At 35.2% G+C, this 19077-nt stretch overlaps 1 protein-coding gene across 5 annotated transcripts in view; it reads left to right on the forward strand.

The window, feature by feature from the left end:
- Window positions 1-19077, forward strand: part of AGMO (alkylglycerol monooxygenase) — a 182446-nt gene that overhangs the window by 60195 nt on the left and 103174 nt on the right. For all 5 annotated transcript variants that reach the window (XM_042888540.1, XM_042888542.1, XM_042888544.1 and 2 more), the window contains exon 4: window positions 13662-13765. In XM_042888540.1, the coding sequence (XP_042744474.1) occupies window positions 13662-13765 (104 nt within the window). The remainder of the gene's footprint in view (window positions 1-13661; window positions 13766-19077) is intronic.

A 19077-nucleotide genomic window follows, 5' to 3' on the forward strand; every position in this document is an offset into this window, starting at 1 on the left:
TGACATCACATTACAGTGAAGAGACCTGTTTTGGAAAGTAAAGATGTGTTGAATTAATGAGCTCTTGCATCCAGTCATAATAATATTGTGCTGATCTTTTTAAGACTATTTTTAATTAAATTAACTTAAACTATTTTCAAACTATTTTAAAACTGTTTCAGTGGATTATTAAAATTTTTACTGAATCAGAATGTGCTTTGCAACTAGCAGTAAGTTTGCTTTCTTAACAGCAATTTGCTTCCACGGTCATGCAAAAGCCACTTTCACTTTATCTTGTTTTAAACTAAGCATTATATGTGAAAATTGTACATAAAAGTTTTGAAATAAATTAATGCAAATTGAGAGTTTCATTGTTAAGCTTCTTCTTGCACCTGTGAAATGCCTTCCCAAAGTTGTATTTATAGATTGAACTGTGCCTCATATCAGATGAAGGAGAGATGTGGATATGTTTGATGCAGTTGTAGATTAATGTATCATTCAATCTGCATTACTACATGTTAGTCATGGCCATGACTTTTCCTTCAAAATTTCATTTTTTGATACAAGAAATATATTTTAACTTTAGATTTTGTTTGTATCTAGTAGCATTTAGCCTTTAGAGGTTAAGTTTTCTTGGGCCTTGTTCTGCTTCTTTTGTTTGTTTGTCTGTTTTGTTTTTGTTCTGCTTCTCTCTATAGCTTTTTCTATGGCTTGCTACATAAAATGTGCTGTAAAAGGCAGGACTTCTGTTACACCTACCAGTTTCTCTTCTGAGTAGGTAGCATTATAAATTATTAAATACAACTACAGACAGTGTCATGATAACTTTTAACGTGATGGTGAAGTGAGAGCATTGATCTTATGTAATTTGAGTCAGAAAAATATGAACAGGTAAACTATTTGTAACTTCTTACAGCTGAATAGGAACGTAAGTAATATTAGTAACAGAAAAAAGGCCATCTGGTCCAGCTTGCTTGAGTTTGTTTGATTGGTTGATTATAATCTCAACCACCTGCTTTTCCACTGAGCTCTACTTCACCAGTCCTATCCTATTCCAGAAACAAATGTATCTGTCTTTTGTACGCCTTTATAAATCTTTCCTTATAAGTTTGGTTATTCAGACCTTATGTGGTCTTATGGTACAGGAGGTCCCAGGTCTCAGAAGAGGCTGAGGCTTCTAGATCCTGGATACTCAAAAGCACACAGAAGTAAATGCTCCTGATTTAAGGGTTTGTAGTCTACGTTCAGAAAATGTATATAGATAATTAGAAGAGTGATGTGGTTAAGACTAGGTGGAAATCTATGTGGTAATTGTTGCCTTGAGCACTTAAAAATGGAAGTGTTTATTTTACTTTTATGCTGAAAAACAGATATATACATATATATATATATATATATATATATACAATGTTTATAATATCACCAACATCCTATTAAGGCATTTATTATTGGTTGTTTGTTTTTTTTTTCTGGGTAGTACTAAGTTTCTTGTAATTTTTCTTGGGAATAAGGAAAGCATTTAGTACTCATAAACTTCAGCTACTTTTGCCAGAACCAGAGGGAAGTAAACATGGAGCAATATTTTCATTTTACAAAATAAGGCACAGAGACATGCACTGTTCTGTCCCTTTTAATTCTCTTTTCATTTTATTGAATATGTTACTTCTCAAAGGTGATGGTTGAGTAATTAGAAATATCATTTAAATGAGATCAAAGCAACTTAACCATTTAAGTAATAATTTGCTCAGTTTCTTCAAAATAATACATACATGTCTTTCCATTTCTTTATAAGTGCATGTAAATCTAATGTACTGATGTGTTCTAGCAGCATTTGAAAAACAAAATTTGCTTGTGTTCATGCCTTGTTTTTTAAAATATTATTTATTGGTAGGGGTAAACGATGAGTGTTCTTGTACTATGACCACTAGTCATAGCCTAGATTTTTTTATTACTTGCACCAGGTGCTATAAACTATACCACTTTGATTGCCTGGGTCATGATTCTCTCATGTTACCTTTTAGCAATTCCTCCAGGGTTTTAGCAAAGGTTCTTAGCCTGGACCGACACAGTTGTGCTGTGTTTCCCTCTGGCCTCCATTCGGTGGATGCTGTGAGCCTGTTGGCTGAGCAACCAAAATGGAGATTTCATCCGTTGCTGGAGCTTTCCACCCCAGAATAGTAGTTAATTCTGGGATGAATATGGGGTAGTCATTTAACTTACAAGCTTTGAGAGCTCCCATGCTGGATGCAGAGATAATGGGTACTGGCGTGCATATAAAATATCTTATGAAATTATACATAAATACTTGCTGTTTGATATGTCTTAACACACTGTAAAAAAATTGTATTTACAAGTATGTTTTCTATAAAAAAATCAACACTTTGCTGATAAATAGAGAGAGATTCTCTGTTTCTCTCTCCTCCCCCACCAACTGTGGGAGGAGTTTGGCTGTAGAGTAGCATGATCTTTTTGGTAGACCAGAGTTACATTTGGCAGAGTCTACTTAAAGAGGCCAGGCAGCAAGCTCTCATTTTGGGTCAGTAATTTTGGCTAGCAATGGATTTTAACCAGAGATCTCCAAGCTGAAAAAAAAAGAAAAAAAGAAAAAAAAAAAAACCTTCTATTTTTATATTTAAAATAAAATACCCTACACTTGCCAGATAATAATGACACTTTATAAAATAGAGGAGACTATTTTTCTTAGGCAGATCTGTTTCCTATATACAACTTTAGTGATTGAGGTAAGTCTGCAGTCTTGTGTCTTGCACTTCATAGCTTTAATGCTTATTTTTGTATTTTTGGAAAGAATAAAGTACAGAAAATGAACACTGCATTGAACTTGCAATCTCATCTTGTTTTCATAGCTTAGAGGAAATGGGTAAAGGATAAAAATTACTTAATTTACAATGAAATATATTACTATGACACAGTTAATTAGTTAAAAATCATTTCTGTCTCTGCAATCCTCTCCATTCTGTTAGCTCAGCTACAAATTATTTAGCCATTAGATGTAGGTCTTAAAAGTCAGAAAATGTAATAACAGCCAGGAGATGTGGCTGTGAAAACCAGTGAGTATGTAGAAGGAGTGCATTTTTACAGGTCAAGTGCTATAGCTGTCCTTCAACAAATCACTCTGAATTAGCAGCAGAGGAGCATGTTTGTATTCCTGTTCCCTCACACCTCCAGATTCAACTGTTAGCTGCTGTTGTTACTAGCCCTCTTAAACTCCTAAGCCTGGGATCTTTGTCTGCAGGGAGTGCTGAAGCAGGTTTGGCCCCACAGTTACCACTACCAAAACTTAAAGGAAACATTGGAATAGGCTGTAAAAGAGAAGCTACTTTGACTATGCTTTTATCAGTCTTCATCTAGTAATCAATTATTCTACTTCCTCTTTCCCCAAAATATTTATATAAATAATACCTCTGACTTGTGTTCAAAGAATAAAACAGTATCATTAACAGTGGACAACAAAGTAAAAGGTTTTGTTGAAATGTAATTTACGTCTTTTTGCTGAGCGTGTCTAATTAAACTGTTGTAGCTCCAGGGATTGCTTCAGCATAAAGATGAGCCTGAATTTGTGTAGAATTAATTTAGGTATGTCTTTGTTCTGTGCTGAAGGGACAGAGCAGGGTGTAGTGGGAGAGAAAACCTGAAAGATTACATTGGTGGTGGTGTTAGAGGCACCCTCTAGACAGTCCTAGCTGATGGACCTGGGGCTGGGCTGTACAAGATGGATCCTGGCTTGGATCCATATTAAAGCAAGCTAATTTGATCATTTTTCACTTTTAAATTGTGGCTGTGTGCTTTGACAAGTTGCCTGTGGTTTGGTCTCCTTATCTAATCTATCTGTATTTCTTCCACGTTCTTCTTGTTCAAATGATAAATGGAAAAGGATGTTAAAGTTTCATCATACTTAATAGTGCCCAGAGCCAGTCTGTTCTATGACAGTTGCAACAATAGGTAGCTGTTTGATGCACGCAGAATATCTATGGTCAGCTATGAAAGGTGAAAATGCACATTTCTTTTTGTATATGTCACATACACTGCAAATAAGCAATAAGTCTATCACTGCTTAGTAAGCTGTTACTCCAAGCATATATTAGTTCATTTGATTTCTGTGAGAAAGAATGTGAGACGTTTATAAAACAAGCATATAAATAAATATGATTGGCCTAGATGCCTGAACTTCAGTTTGAAGTGTTAACAGTCCTTTGTTTCAAACTGCATAATATATAATGAACCTATTTCAAGATCTGGTAAAGCTAATGGACATTTTTTAACTGAATTCAGTAAGTTTTGGATCAGATCCATATAGAACACATGTGCATTTCCTAAGATGTCTGTCTGGGTTTTCCTGTAGTTTGTAAATCCAGAAGCTGGTGGGAGTGAAGCTGTGCATACACTTTTTCTTTTCTTTTTTTTTATTACATATATATATATTTTTTTTCCCTAGAATATTTTAAATGTTGATTTAAGGGGTGTGGTGTATCCTGCACGTCCCCCAGGTTTCCCTGATATTCTCAGGAAATTTTAATGGATTCTTTTGTAAATCTAATCTGCATTTGCAAGTATCTATCATTCCGGAACTTAGTTAATAAATCAATTAAAACCCTGCAGGAGAATACTCTGTAGAACTAATTCCACTTTTACACTAGAATAACTGCACTGCGTTATCAGTGTTAAGACTTACTCTTTCTGGCTTTGGAAAAATGAAGAGCCAAATAAATGAATGCAGGAATGCAGCCTGAAAAGTAGAACAAAGTAGAGGTTGAATGAAGTGCCCATGTATATTTCTTTTTCAAAAGTCTGTTTTTGTTTGGAAGTTGGAGGACTTTAATTTTTTCCTGTTCATTTTTGTTTTCTTTTATTTCTGTCTTTCTATCTTTCTTTACTTTTTTATATTTCCCTAGCATTTTTTTAATGTATTGTTCTGAGGGGCAAAAAGTAAAGATAAAAAAAGTAAAGAAAAAGTAAAGTAATGTGGCTAAATTAATATGTTATTGTTTTCTTCCTTATATCCTGCAGCTTTATTTTTCTGTAGCGTATGTAAGTTTAGAGTTTTGAACATTGTGGGAAAAGGTTTCACTGGCATCTATTCTTGCCATTAAAGTGCTTCCCATCTGAATATTGCCTGCCAAAGTATGTGGTATCCTGTGGAGCAAGAGGATGAGGACATAGATTGCAATGAAGCTGAACAGTTTGCACTTCCTAACAGTGACACCAGACATCAATCTTGTATAGAGACAGCCCAGAATGCAGGAGAATAACTCTCTCTCTCTCTCTCTCTCTCTCTCTCTCTCTCTCTCTCTCCCGCTCTCTCTCTCTCTCAAAAAAAAAAAAAAAAAAAACCCTAAAAAAAAAAAAAAAAAAAAAAAAAAAAAGGATTATCCTCGATTTTCTTTCCCCATTTAATTCCAGTATTTTCCTTCTAAGACCCTCAAAAATGAATATATATATACAAATTGCATAAGCTGACATTTCAGTGGCAAAGGGGCTTTCAGAAAAAATATTATAAATATACATAAGAAATTTGAGAAGTAAACTATGTATCTATAGGCTCTCTGAAATAATTTTTTTAAGAATTAACTTAGTTTCAGTTCTTTTTATCGTTGAGCTAAGGAGTAAAGTGCTGATTTGGTCACAGCTAATGTGTTTCACACATTTCTACCACAGTTTGACATAAGTATTCAGCAACACCAAGTTATATTATACAGGCTGGCAAATACTCAGAACTGAGGATTGCCAGTGCTGCAATCAGCCATATTTGGAAAAGCTTGACTCAAGTTTGCAGCTTGTATGAATTGACGTAGCTTAATAAAAGTCATTTTGCACCAGCTGCTGAGGATCTTCTCCTTTAAAAGGAATTTGTTGCAGGTTTTAATTTTAATATATAAATCTAGTTCAATAGAATGATTTGTGATGGGGTGATTAATGAACTATATGCTCCTCTTTGTAGTAAAAAATAAAAATAAAAAAGGTGTGGAAAGAGCTAAGTGCTGCAAAAACTTGATACAGCAATGAGGTGTGAGAGTTCATATATATCATGTCATTCAATCAGGAGGTTGTGAGAGTCAGGTGGGCAAACATCACTGTAACTACTGAAGGAAGGGTAACCAAAGGACTTGGCCGAATAGTATATGCATGCTGGGAAATGTGACATGGCTTGGGACTGGGTTCACAAACTGGATTTTTAGGCTATGACGTAGTTGTCTTTTAAGGTACCATGACACTGATTATTTATTTATTTGGTAATAATCAGCGCTGTTTTCAGACTATTAAATGTAAAGAATCTATCATGAAAGCCAGGGCAGACAGAAAATAGCCTCACTTCTTACAACCATGAAAGAGACAAGCAATTGTCTAACAGTTGCTGCTGTCATGATTCCACAAAGTACAAAGATACAGCTTTTTGCAACAGAGATCACTCAGAACTCAGATGAACAAAACTGACCATCCACAAAGCTGATCCAAGCAACTAGAGAGCTGGCTCTAGGAATGTATGAGAAACAGGTCATACAGGTCATACTCAGGCAAGCTGGTATAAAAGAATTTGTGTGAGATGCAGCAGTGGACTAAAAAAATTATGAATAAGTCAATGAAGTGAATGAAGTCCTGTGGATTAGGACTGACCTGCTGTAATGATGTTAGACTTGTATTTGTATTGATATAACTATGTTGCAGAAAGTGTGATTCATGCATTTTAGCTTCTGAGGGAACTACTCTTACAAGAAAAAAGAGGAAGTCTCGGGGAGCACTGAGTCGTTTTCTTTATGTCTTTCCATCCTATGCGTATGAAATAAAATAGGACATTTATTTGTTGTGTGGGCCATTGTTTTTGACCTGGCCAAGCTCTGCCTTTTTGACCATGTTATATCTTAAATACTTTACAGATTCAGAAGTGTATGGGAGGATAGTTTAGTCCTCTCAGATTTTTGCTATGAGGGGATATGATCTTCTGGGCAGCATATGTAATACTTTGGCTTGTCCTGGGTCTTCCCACGTTTCCCTAGATCATTCTGCATCTGAAGTTTTGCAGATCTTATTGTAGATTTTCGTGTGGGAGCAGTTTTGTGTTTTCAACTGGTATGGCAGCAGATCAAACAGGAGATTTTGGCATGTGGACAGATCCTGGAGGCAGGTTTTGTAGAAGGTCGCTTCAGTTTTTGGCTTGTAAGGCATGGGAGCATATACCATGTATTACTTGATTATAAGTTAGCCCACTCAGTAAATAGTTTGCTGACCACATAGAGTAATTCAAGAAGAGAGCTGAAAAACAGATAATACTAAACAAAGCACAGAAAAAACACATCTTGCATCATGGAAGGTTCAGTGTCTAGTGAGATTTCCTAGCAAAATTGCTGGATTACAATTAAATATACTTCAGAATTTCATATTGTAGCGTCATTTTCTATTTGAGACTGCTTGTGTGACATGAAGCATTGTCTGTGCTGTAACTACCTGAATACTGCAACACTTAATTGCAAAATGACCAAAGAGGAATAGATTGAGGATGGTAGGGGAGCTTCTGCCTTGTTCTGCTTAACCTCCTGAAACAGATTCTGAGAACAAAGACTAAATTAGTCTGGTTCCCCTAGCCAGCAGTGGAACCTCTATTTTCTAATTGCTGATAATTGATCTCATCAGATATATATGCATAGGTAGGTGTTTTCTAATAAAAATGTGCAGAAGAGGAAAGTTCAAAATTTTTGAAGCAATGCAATAAATCATGTCTAATTCATGACTCAATCACAGTTCTACTTATAGTTAGTCTTTTGATTCTTAAGTGTGACTGTCCCAGGAATACAAACTATTACTAGTAGTACTATTACTAGTAGTACTGTAGTCAAGACCACAAAGTCTTATTAAAAAAAAAAAAAAAAAAAAAGATATATACATTTCCCTGTATGTAGGTTTCTTTGTGTGTGGTATGTGATAGAGTCTTCCAGATATGTCCTTGAAATCTAATCTTGTTCTCATACAGCCCTCTGCTTACATTAGTGTAGCTGAGGGAAGAATTTGTTCCTATTAAAGTTAAATTCACAATATGAAGGAAGCAGAGGCTTTTAGCGTACAGCATATCTTACAAAACTTATTGAACATTTAAATGAAAAGCATAAAGCAAAGTTGGGTCAGAAGAGTAAGGAAAGAGGCACCACACCACAAAAGACTTAATAAGGGCAGGTATGTACTTCTGACAGAGAGATTATGATTAATCTGTGTAGGAAGATTCCTTTTTTCATGGTTTAGTGGTCATGGTGGTAATAGGTCAACAATTGGACTAGATGTACTTAGTGGTCTTTTCCAGCCTTTATGATTCTACGTGCGATATAATGGATTCTGAGGTGACTTCTTAAAGGCATCCACATTGTTCCAAGACACAGTAATTTTTATCCAAATTTTATTTTTAAAAAACAGTAGTTCTCCCTCCCAGCAATAAATCAATGAATTTCTGTCTCAGTGGTTGTTTCATCCAATATAGAATTCAGGTGGTAAGGATAACCTTTGATAAGAGGTCTGCATGAGAACAGATCTGTTCAAACATTTCAGAAGCGTGAAAAGAAGCATTCAGAAGCAAATCAATTAGAGTGGAGGGGGAAGGTCATGAGTAATCAAACTGTTGTGGTTTTGTAAATAAGTGGAGCTTCTCTTCTACTAATGCTGACAGGAGAAATACAGACTTATGACATGATCCCTATTCATGTGCCGTGCTGGGGTCAGGAGGGACCACACTGTTGGTGAGAATTTCTTGCCACGTGTCTGGCATTGTGAAGTTCATTGTAGTCTGGTAATCAGTAGCAGCAGGACCTGTCTTCTAAGTATATAACTAGTTCAATTAATTACTATATAACGAATGTATCTAGTTTGTAAAATGACGTGTAGTCAAACTGAAGGTTTTGTTTATGTAGATAATAAAGAGAAACTTTCACCTGTTCTCTTAGCTACAATCAGTGTTGATTGAAAGAGAACAAAAACTTTACATTACTCAGTATATGATATGGACATATTTCTAAATCACCTTGGGTTGTTGGTTTGTTGTTTTTTTTTTTTTTTTTTTTTTTTTAAGTTTTTCTTATATTCAGAAATCCAAGTACAGTAAAAGAAATGTGAAAAGAAATTGCCCCTTTTTAATTAAAAGATCCATCTTAACTTTTAAACTAGATAAAGATCCGTCAAATCTTTATCATTTAATTGTGAAAAATTGTTGGTTTAAATCATGCAACTTCTTGAAATTACCACCGGTTATTTGGGCAAATATATTTTCTCCAGTACTTAATCAAAATGTGATGGGATGTGGAAATCACTGAAACAAACAAAAAAGTCTCATTTTGAAGTTCCCATGTCCTGTGTTCATAAAGGGAAATTATATGTGTATAGTGACCAGTTACCACCACAAGGGAATACTTACTTCAACAGTGAAATATGGCCCTGTTGTTGGATCTATCTTTTGGCCTCCAAAAGAGATTTGATTAACTGGGGGGAAAGGAACGTATCTGAAATAGAAAAAAATTAAAGCTAATTGGAGACTTTTATGCCACACTGATATCATTGTTCTGGTATGTAAAACTGAATGTTTATATTTTGATTAAGAAGAGGAGGTAGAGCAGAAGGGAATGAGGGAAAACATAATATATTCTTTTTGGCTTTTCCAAAAGAAAGAAAGATCAAAGTAGGAAAGAAATTTAGTGATCTTTTTCTGCATATTGAAAACCTATGTCTAATCAAAGTGAAAGATGTTATTTCCATTTTATGTAGTTGTGACAGAACTTATACAACTTAAAACCTAGCAGAGTAAGGGCCTCCTTTGCCAATGTGAATTTCCTTGTCTTCCTTTTAATGAGTGAAGATCAGATGCCTTATTTGGACATAGGGAAGATGAGAACAACATCTTGCTACTGAAGTTAATTATAGTTTAATATGTTACTTTTATCATTGTACAAGGTCAATGAGTATTTTCACGTCACAGTATAAATCCTGAAATATTCAGCATGTAATTCCATGAGAGAATGAATGGTGCCATTTAGATCAGTGAGGAAGGAAAGGAAATTGGTGCTATGTGTTTTGGATGATGGATGGGTTATCATCTAGTCTTCAGTTTTCTCTTTAGCTTGTCAAGTCTACATGAAGTTATCTCAGACTTAGACTTGCAACTGCTAAACTAATTGGGCTAAGAGCAGAGGAGTTTTTTTTTTTTTTTACCATTAGTCCAATATTATTACTTTTATTGATAAAAGAAAGAAAATTAGAGACTGAGGGAACAACTGAATCAGACAGAAAGAGGCTTTGGAAAAACCTAAATGTAGCTTTGCAGCACTGATGAAGCATTGGCTATCAAGACACTGGAGCCAGGTTCTGTGTAGAAGTGCATGATGAGAGGACAGAGTTGGTGGATATAAAAAGGTTCTGGTTGGATATAAGGAAATACTTTTCCACCATAAGGACATTCAGGCCTCATGGAATGGGTTATGGAGAGTTTCTGTTTTAGGAAGCTTCCAAGGCTTAATTGACCCTCAGAAACTTGGTGGTTTTTTCTGGTGAGAGCAGGTTAGACTAGACATCTAATCTTTTCCAACCTGAATTATCCCATGCTTCTATGACGTTCACTTTTCCCAATCAAAAAGAGTGATTTTGTGCATATGTGTATTTCAGTTATGTAATTTTTATATTTTCTGTAACAGTAACTTAGAATGCATCATCAAAAATATCATTAGGTGGCAGTTCTTTTGCCTATTTCTTTTCCCCGTGGTTTCATTGGTGACCGTTAACTGGTGAGATCTACAAAACATGATCATACTTCCTTTTTTCTTTAAAAATACCCCCCCCACACACACACACACACGCACAATCCGATAAGAACTGTCTCTCTCTCTTATTTTTACCCATTACATAATAATAAACATTAGAAAGTACACGGGAGATGGTCTTTATTAATTTCATTCTTATTCATTTTTCACTTTGCTTCAAGTAGTCATCATTACATATGAATAAAAAAATGAAACCACAGCCCATTTGTTAGGGGTCTACCCTTTATGTAGACACATACTTCCCTGATTTGGGTAGTTAATGAGCAATCAGCTGCATTCTTTAATGAGTGCTTGATCTGTTTCTTCAATGAGTTCTTGATCTGTTGGTCTGTTTCTTACATTTGTGAGATGTCTTTTACCTGTAATTACAGTAATATTTAATATTTTATTGTGCTGTTGGTTACAGAATGAGTTTTGGAGTGATCCATTTTATACTTATTCATGAAATTATTCTTCTCTTTCAAAAAGAAGTAATGGATAGTCAGTTTCTTCACATTAATGCTGGGGACAAAAATTATTTCTGATCAAGGAATTTAATACAGATGGTGATGTTAATGTCAGCAAGAAGAGACTTTAGGAGGAAGATTTAATTCACTTAACTGTAGCAGAAAAAGTCTGAAACAGCTTTAGTGGTTAAATTACTTCTGACATAAATTTTTGTTTATGTCCCTAATATTCCTGTGGTATATTTTTGAGTGATAGATCGTTTAGGCTGACTTGCAGATCTGAAAGATTAACATTTTACCAATATTCAGTTACCTTGTTACTGTTGTTAGTGTAAGAGGCAGTTTAACTGAAAAATGAATATTAATAAAATGTCTTTTTAGTAATTCATTTTGAAAGCCATTTGACCTTAACTAGAGTGAAAGTGGACTGTAAAAATCATCATAGATTCTCTTCCTTGAATTTTTCACAATGCAGAAAAATGACTGAGGGAAAGAAGCAAGATCCAGTTACTGTACCCTGTTTGTACAGCTGTACTTCATTGAGCGGAGGCTTGTGTTACACACAGTTTGTGATAGGAAGTAAATGCTTTTAAAACAACTAAGGAGACAGGTCTTTAACCTCCACCTTTTCAGATGCTTTTTTCACTCATTTAGCTTCTGTTGAGGTCTTGGGAAACATTTTAAATGCAAATTATTATTGAGTACTGAAGCTCACCTGAATAATTCATCTCCTAGTGAGCTCATTAGGCTGGAGTAAATCAAGATGTTTTGTTAGTGTTATTTTTTTTATTTATTTATTTATTTATTTATTTATTTATTTTTGAAAGAGAGAGATCACTAATTCTTGATACAGTGAACGTTTGCTGCTTCAGGAAGAAATGCTTTAAAGAATTAATAATTCTCAGGTTGAATGTTAAGTTAGTTTTATGATAACTGAACCTACAGTTTCCATTCAGCAATGGTAAGGATTTTCTTAGAAAATATGCAGAAATGGTGCTGTTATGCAGTCTGCCAAAAATCCATCAAAATTCATTACATTTTAAAATCTCATCATCTAACATACAAGTCTGTTACTTCCTGTTTCAAGACTGTCAAGTCCATTGAAATGTTTCAGGCACCTTAAGATTGATCTTTTCACATTACAAACATTTTAATCAACAGGCCTGAACTATGAGTGGAAGCTTGACGCTAGATAATTTCAAACCTTCAAATACACATTATAAGATCATTCTGTGAGTGGTGTTATAATATCTGCAAATGGCACTTCTCTGATTGTTTGGGTGAAACAATTCAGTGGTGAAGGTACCATGCAGCTGGTCGACAGCTTGTTAACTTGTAATTTCTGTAATCTGCTGAGGCTTTGAGTATGCTTCATCCCTTGGGATGTATGTGACCTTGAATTAGTTTTTGTGCTAAATGGGCATTATTTGATCTACATTAGCCACCCACTTTCTCATTTTGTTGTGATTAAGGTCTTCCTCTTTCTTTGTGTCTTTATATCTGATGGCCGTGAGTTTTTTCTGGCTTTCTTTTCTGTTTGATAACCTCTCACTTAAGACTGTTTAGATTAAAAAAAAAAAAAAAAAAAAAAAAAAAAAAAGTAAATATTCATTGTGAAGAGAGCATCCAAATTTGCACTATATGAGAAAATGTTTTGAAATACAAATAGGATTTTGAAATATTTTTCTTCACTGTAGTACAACAGAGGTGTCACACTTTCAGGAAAAAAAAACCACCTGACCCTGTTTTTGCCCTTATTCCAGCAACTTTTCTTAACTGTAACACAAGAGAATTTTCACTGTCTTTTGACTGATTCCAGAATTTCCAACACTTTCCAGCAAGAAGCCATTTGTTTTTCCATTTGTAAAAAGAGTGGGCAGCCAATGGTGTTTTGTGGTCTGTGGTACAAGTGGATTTACGTGCTCCAGAAGAGCATAACAGCAGATGTTGGTTAAGTTGTTTAAATACAAAGCATAAGATTAGTGGAACATTCTGTGTTTCCTTCTAGTGTTGAATTATAACTTCAGTAAACAATGAAAGCTTTAAGACATATTCAGTCCTTGTCCCTGTTAACCCCATGGAGCTCCTAATGAATCTCATGTTATCAGGAGACTTAGCTCAGGCTTTCTGAATGTTAAGCTCTCTTCTCATATCTCCTTCTGCCCCTCCCATGATGACTTTTGTTCCTGCTGTAGTCTCACTTTCATCGACACAAAAGTTACACTGACTTGTATCTGCTTATTGACATTTAACCCATCCTACTGAAGCTCTCTCTGAACAATAGTTTTTATTACCTGGTATGCTATATTACACGATAATAGCAAAGTGTAAATTGGAAGATTAGTTGTATTTAGCTGAAGAAAAAAAGGCCATGGGAAACAAGTATTAATTTATTCACTCGTACATACATCATTAGAAATTATCTATTTTGCAGAGGCTAATATACTGTGGGCAGCGCACCAGGTACATCATAGTTCTGAAGATTACAACTTGTTCACAGCCCTGAGACAATCCTTTCTGCAGAGATACACCTCCTGGGTAAGTTGCACAGGATTTGACAAACAATATCACCATGATTTAGTAGAAGTGAAAATACAATGTTTATTTCCTTTTGAAGGAGAAGATTAATTATTTTAGATATTTGGCTCTGAAAAGCAGAGGAGATGAAACGGAAGAATCTGAAAGTCGTAAGCTTTAAAAGTACATTCATCAATGCTTTTAGAGCAAACCTGAAAAGAGATACAATAGTTAAGAAGACTAGTTCTTTTTAATATATTCATAATTTCCCAAGTAAAGAGGATAGTTCTTTATTTAGTTATTCATGCATAAGTACAGGAAAAGTTCAGAGTATAATATAACCACTCTAAAATTTCTCTGTGTAGCTGAATGGAGCAGAGAAAGAAACAAGTAAAGATTACTTTGGACACATGCAAACAGATTTATTTGTCTCCGCTAGTGACATATGTGTCAGCACTCAAAGTCAAAGAAGTATGCCACCACTTTTATCTAGTTTTGTTTCAGATGAAATTTAAATAGTGAGTTGTGTACACATCAAAATAGAAAATAAGACAGTTACTCACAGATTTATAAACATATATTTTCAGATACTTTCATAAATTCGTTGAAAATACTATCCCATTTTTAGTTTTGGGCTCAGGGTAATTGCCACTTTTCATCAGTTGCTTTCTTATATTCTCTTTTGAATGCTTTTTTTTTTAACTTAGATTTTTTGTTTCTTTCTTTTTTTAAGATTATAATTTGACAATTTGAACTATCTGCATTAGATATTAAAGTAACGTTAAATATATATTATAAAGTATATAAAATGTATAAAAGTTGTGCTCCAGTGAGGTGTAATACAGGTGGGTGGAAGAAACTCACAGACCTCTGGCAATTTCTGTGATTAGCCTATGAGCAACTGGATTTATCTCTCATAACTGAATGTGGGTTTAGCCTGTTCATAATTTTTTCACGAGCATAATATGAGGTTAGTAGGTTCAAAAAACAAAACAAAACAAAAAAAATGAGGTTCTTTAGGAACCTGAGAAAGGGATACTATTTCTGAGTTTTGTCTTAAACTCTTTTCTATAAATTCATGTTAACTTTATTCATAAAATAGTCATCTGATGTTAGCAGCAATGCCTCAACTTTAAATGGCCATAATGAACAATAGTGGAAATATCTCTGTCACTGCTCTGCTTCCTATATAAATACGGCCATGTTAAAGATTTAACCTTTGAACATATACCCATTGGGACCATATGTTCAAATGCTTAACAAAAACAATAATTCAAAAGAGACAAAAAGCCTGTGTGTGTACAGATGGGTGTGTGTATGAGCACTTTGCTTGCTTGATTCTGAGGATGATGCCTTTGAGAGCACAAAATATTCAGGGAGGCCAAGATGTCTGGTTTTCTTAGGTTCTGGAGACCATCCTCAGGACCACACTGGTATCATTTGGCAAATAACATGCTCATTTAACATTGATTTGCTTTGAGAAAAGGGAAAACAGTGTAGAAATCCACTTTACCAAATATTTGATATTAACCAAAGCATTCTGTTGATGTAAATATGAGGATTTTCCTCTCTCCAGAATTTTTGGGAAGTGTCTGGTTTTCTTTCTCCAAAGCCTTAATGTGCATGAACACAATTCCTGCTAATTCTTGCACTTGTGTTATTTTTGGACTGCCAGACTTTCCCAGAACCTCATGGATGAATCTGCTTGGAAGCTGAAACTCAGTGAAATCTTTAGTTAATCTTTGAGAGTAGTCTGATGTCACTGAAACTGTACTGTTGAATGCAGTTTCCATCCAGTTCTGTGGGTGCTGTGAGAAAGTCATGGTGGATGTTGTGGGATTGTGAGACTTTTCTGTTGCCAGATCTGTATGTGTTTTAAGTTAAACATTGTAAGATAAATAAATCAGCATAACAATCTGTGTGGGTTGTGCTTGGGCTGATTGAAAAGATGTGAAATGAAAGAGAAGAGAAAAACATGTTTTAAGTACAATCACTGGCATGAGCTGTACTGACCTTGAAATTGAATGTCTGTCACTTCAAATCACTTGTACACAAAGCATTTCCATTTGTCCAGTGGAGAGGCTGTGGAGAAGCACACCTACTGTTAGACTGAGAAGTGGTTTTGAAGCCTATTTGGAGTGAAAAGATGGAAAGAGTGTGTATTAATTTTTAAGAAGACATCAGCAAGCTGATGTTGTATACAGTTTTTTGCAACTCATGAAATGCTTAGTTAAAGTGCAGTTGTGAAAGGAGGATACATGAAAAGATGTGGCTTAGTTCCTTGAGTACCAGTACTTAACTGTCATCCAAGGGTAAGACTTTAGTTTGAAATTTATATAAAGCTATCTAATCAACTTAGATCTAAAGGTTTGAATTACACCTGATGCTTTAAAAGTAGTGGAAATGCCTGTATATAATTTTAGAAAGGAAACAGGTAACTCTTTGTTCCAGCACAGAATCTTTATTTCCCAATGAATCCTCACAAAAGTATATCTCGTGTGAACTAGCTAGCTAGCTGGGAGTAATTTTCTTGCAGAGCATCAGAGCATTGCTGTGCACCATAGTCCCTTTGCTTTTTGCTGAGAAGATTAGCAGCTAACCCCAGCGACAGGGCCTAGAGAGAGATGGACTCAGTGCTGGTCCTGTTCAGGAAACTCTGCCCTTCTGCTAAACTTCATAATATTCACATCTTTCCATTTCTTTGTGGAAGCATTTATAAGCTTTTACTTAGTAGAGACAGAAAGATAGAGAATGCCCAATTCAGAGAGCATTCAGCAATGTGGTGGACATACACTGTTCCAGAAAAGCCAGTTCCTTAGTTGTTGACACGCAGCTGCGATGCACGAATTCCTCTCTGCTTCCTCAATGAGTGCATTTCCCAGGTTATCACTCACTGTGGCTCTCTCTCAATTTCTGTTGCTGAATTCACACGTGTGAAAAGATTTGAGTGTGACATTTTTCTGCAGTTTTGACCAGAAATTCCATCTCTGAGCCAGGAAAGCTTTTCTTCTGCAGATTAGTGAAAGCTGGTAAGTTCCCAGGAAATGTTTTGATTTGGTAAATTGGTGTTTCCAGTCAAAAATTTCTTTTCTTTCTGATGTTGATCTTGTTGCAGTACAACCACAAATGGGAGACTTTTTTTTATATAAGAGGATTTTATCTCTTTGTATGGCTTCAGCTTTCAGAAATGATCTTTCAAATCCTGTCTCTATAAAATAAAGCTTGCATTGAAAGAAACATGAGGCAGCTAGAAAACATTCTCAATTTTACGTATTTATGTGATATTTTCTTCATCTCGCTATTTAGTAGGAAAATCCCAGTACTCATTCTGAGAAGTAGGTTACAAAATAAATGTGAAGATGATCCTTCCTTCCCCTCTGAGTTACCTGTAAATACCACCAAATTGCATTCTGCAACTTTTAGGGGAAAAGCATATTATCTTTAACTCTGCTTTAAATCCTGCAATCACTTCCATGAATAATCTGAAAACCATCTGTTTTTTTCTTTTTTTCAACCAACTTCCTCTCTGTTTTTTTTTTCTTTTCTTTTTTTTTTTTTTTTTTTTAAATTTCCTGCTCTTATCATGCCATTAGACAGGTATAATCAATAATAAGAGAAAATTGCAGTAACTTTACTGGCCATGTGTCCTAGTCCTTCCTTGACTTCACTGTAAGATTTTGAGAAAAAACATGCCAGCCTTCTGGCTGTCATGAGACAAATATCTCCCAGTCTCTTTTCCTGGAGCTTACTGCACTTTTAGTAATTGAATACTAAGGGTGTCCAGGTTGCTGGTAGTCTGATCTGCTCTAAATATTTAACTCTAAAAAATGTCTCATAACCATCTCAAAATTTCACACTTAAATGCTGCACCTCCATGATGACATTTACTAGCTCCCACCTTCAGTAAGAGTAGCTGTGAATTTGTGTGAATTTACTGAGATTGCATGATTATTAGGAATTAAATGTGTAAAATTCAACTTCTCAATATATTTTTCTCTTTTTTGGTTTCAGAAATGTTGCACAAACACTTTGGTCTTCAAGTACTGATTAAAGCTAGATAATTGATGTTCTGTAAGTTCCACAAGCTCAGTGCAGTCCTTCTACTATCTTTGGATTCTTTTACATCTTGAAAAATAACTTCCATGGCACTTAAACAGGAAAAATGTATGTATAGTTTGTAGGGCAGCTGTGATCCATGTAGTCTTTGAATGTAGTTTTTGAAATCACAGCTGTCACAGCCCTAGAAGGTAATGCTGAAGCTCCTGTGATTTTGTGGTTTCTTTCCAGTGTTGAAGACCGCAGACCAAGCTGGAGTTATCCATTGGCTTCTAACGTTGGCAAATCACTGTGGTGACTTTTGTGTCAGTCACATCACTGGAAGTGCATTTGTTTCACACCCCCAGCTTGATGTCTTACCTACTGGATAGACCTCTTGACAAAAACAGGAGGAATATCAGCGTTAAATACTATGCATTGTTTTTCTGCAGACCTATGCTTAAGCAATTTGCTGCTCAGGAGGCCTATCAGGGCTACCAAATTTCTTCTCTGATATTTAAAGACTTTATTTTGTGAGAAGTAGAAAAGGAATTTGAATCTGTTTAGGGAAGAATTAACTTCTTAATTCAGCTGGTGTCATGCAAAGTCAGGTAAAAGGAGGAAGAAAAAAAGGTAATTTTTACATGTCAGTGCATGGAAGTCTTACCCTATTGCTCAGCCAGCAGAGTGGTTGATTGATTGTACTGAGACTTTTCTCTGTTTACGAGAAATAATCTTTTTTCTAAGGAGATAGTTTGCTGAAACTACTTCTGTGCTAGCCCATTTTTGTAATCCAGCAGTATGTCCTGGTTTCAAGGGATATGCTGTGAGCAAGTTAGAGCAAAAATTTGTAATCAGTTTTGAAAGTGGAGTAAACTCTGCCTTACCCTTTTGGTGCTCGCATAGGGGATGTCTACAGTGCTATAAATTCACACCTTGCTTACTCTGTGATAATTCTCCCCTAAAAGTAAAGCCTTCGTGTCAAGGATATGTTGCTGTCTACTCCATGCATTTCAGAGAATAAATGTATCATCTCAGGATTTCTGAATTCTTTACTTGATTTTACTGCTTGCTCACTTTATTACTTTTGACAAATGACTTTCACAGCAATTTATATCTCACTCGTTATTCCTTGTCTAGTAGCAATATAATAATCAGTATCTATTCTATCTAACGTCTACATTACAGAGGCATGTTAAGATGGAATTATCTTGTGCAATGCTTTGAGCTCCTGAGGTAGTACTTCATTGTATCATCACAATTTTAGATTGATAAGTGTATTATTTTTTTTCATTTTC

This window comes from Lagopus leucura, unplaced genomic scaffold (genome assembly GCF_019238085.1).
Source record: "Lagopus leucura isolate 7727_CA_CO unplaced genomic scaffold, USGS_WTPT01 Super-Scaffold_100157, whole genome shotgun sequence".
Lineage (NCBI taxonomy): Eukaryota > Metazoa > Chordata > Aves > Galliformes > Phasianidae > Lagopus > Lagopus leucura.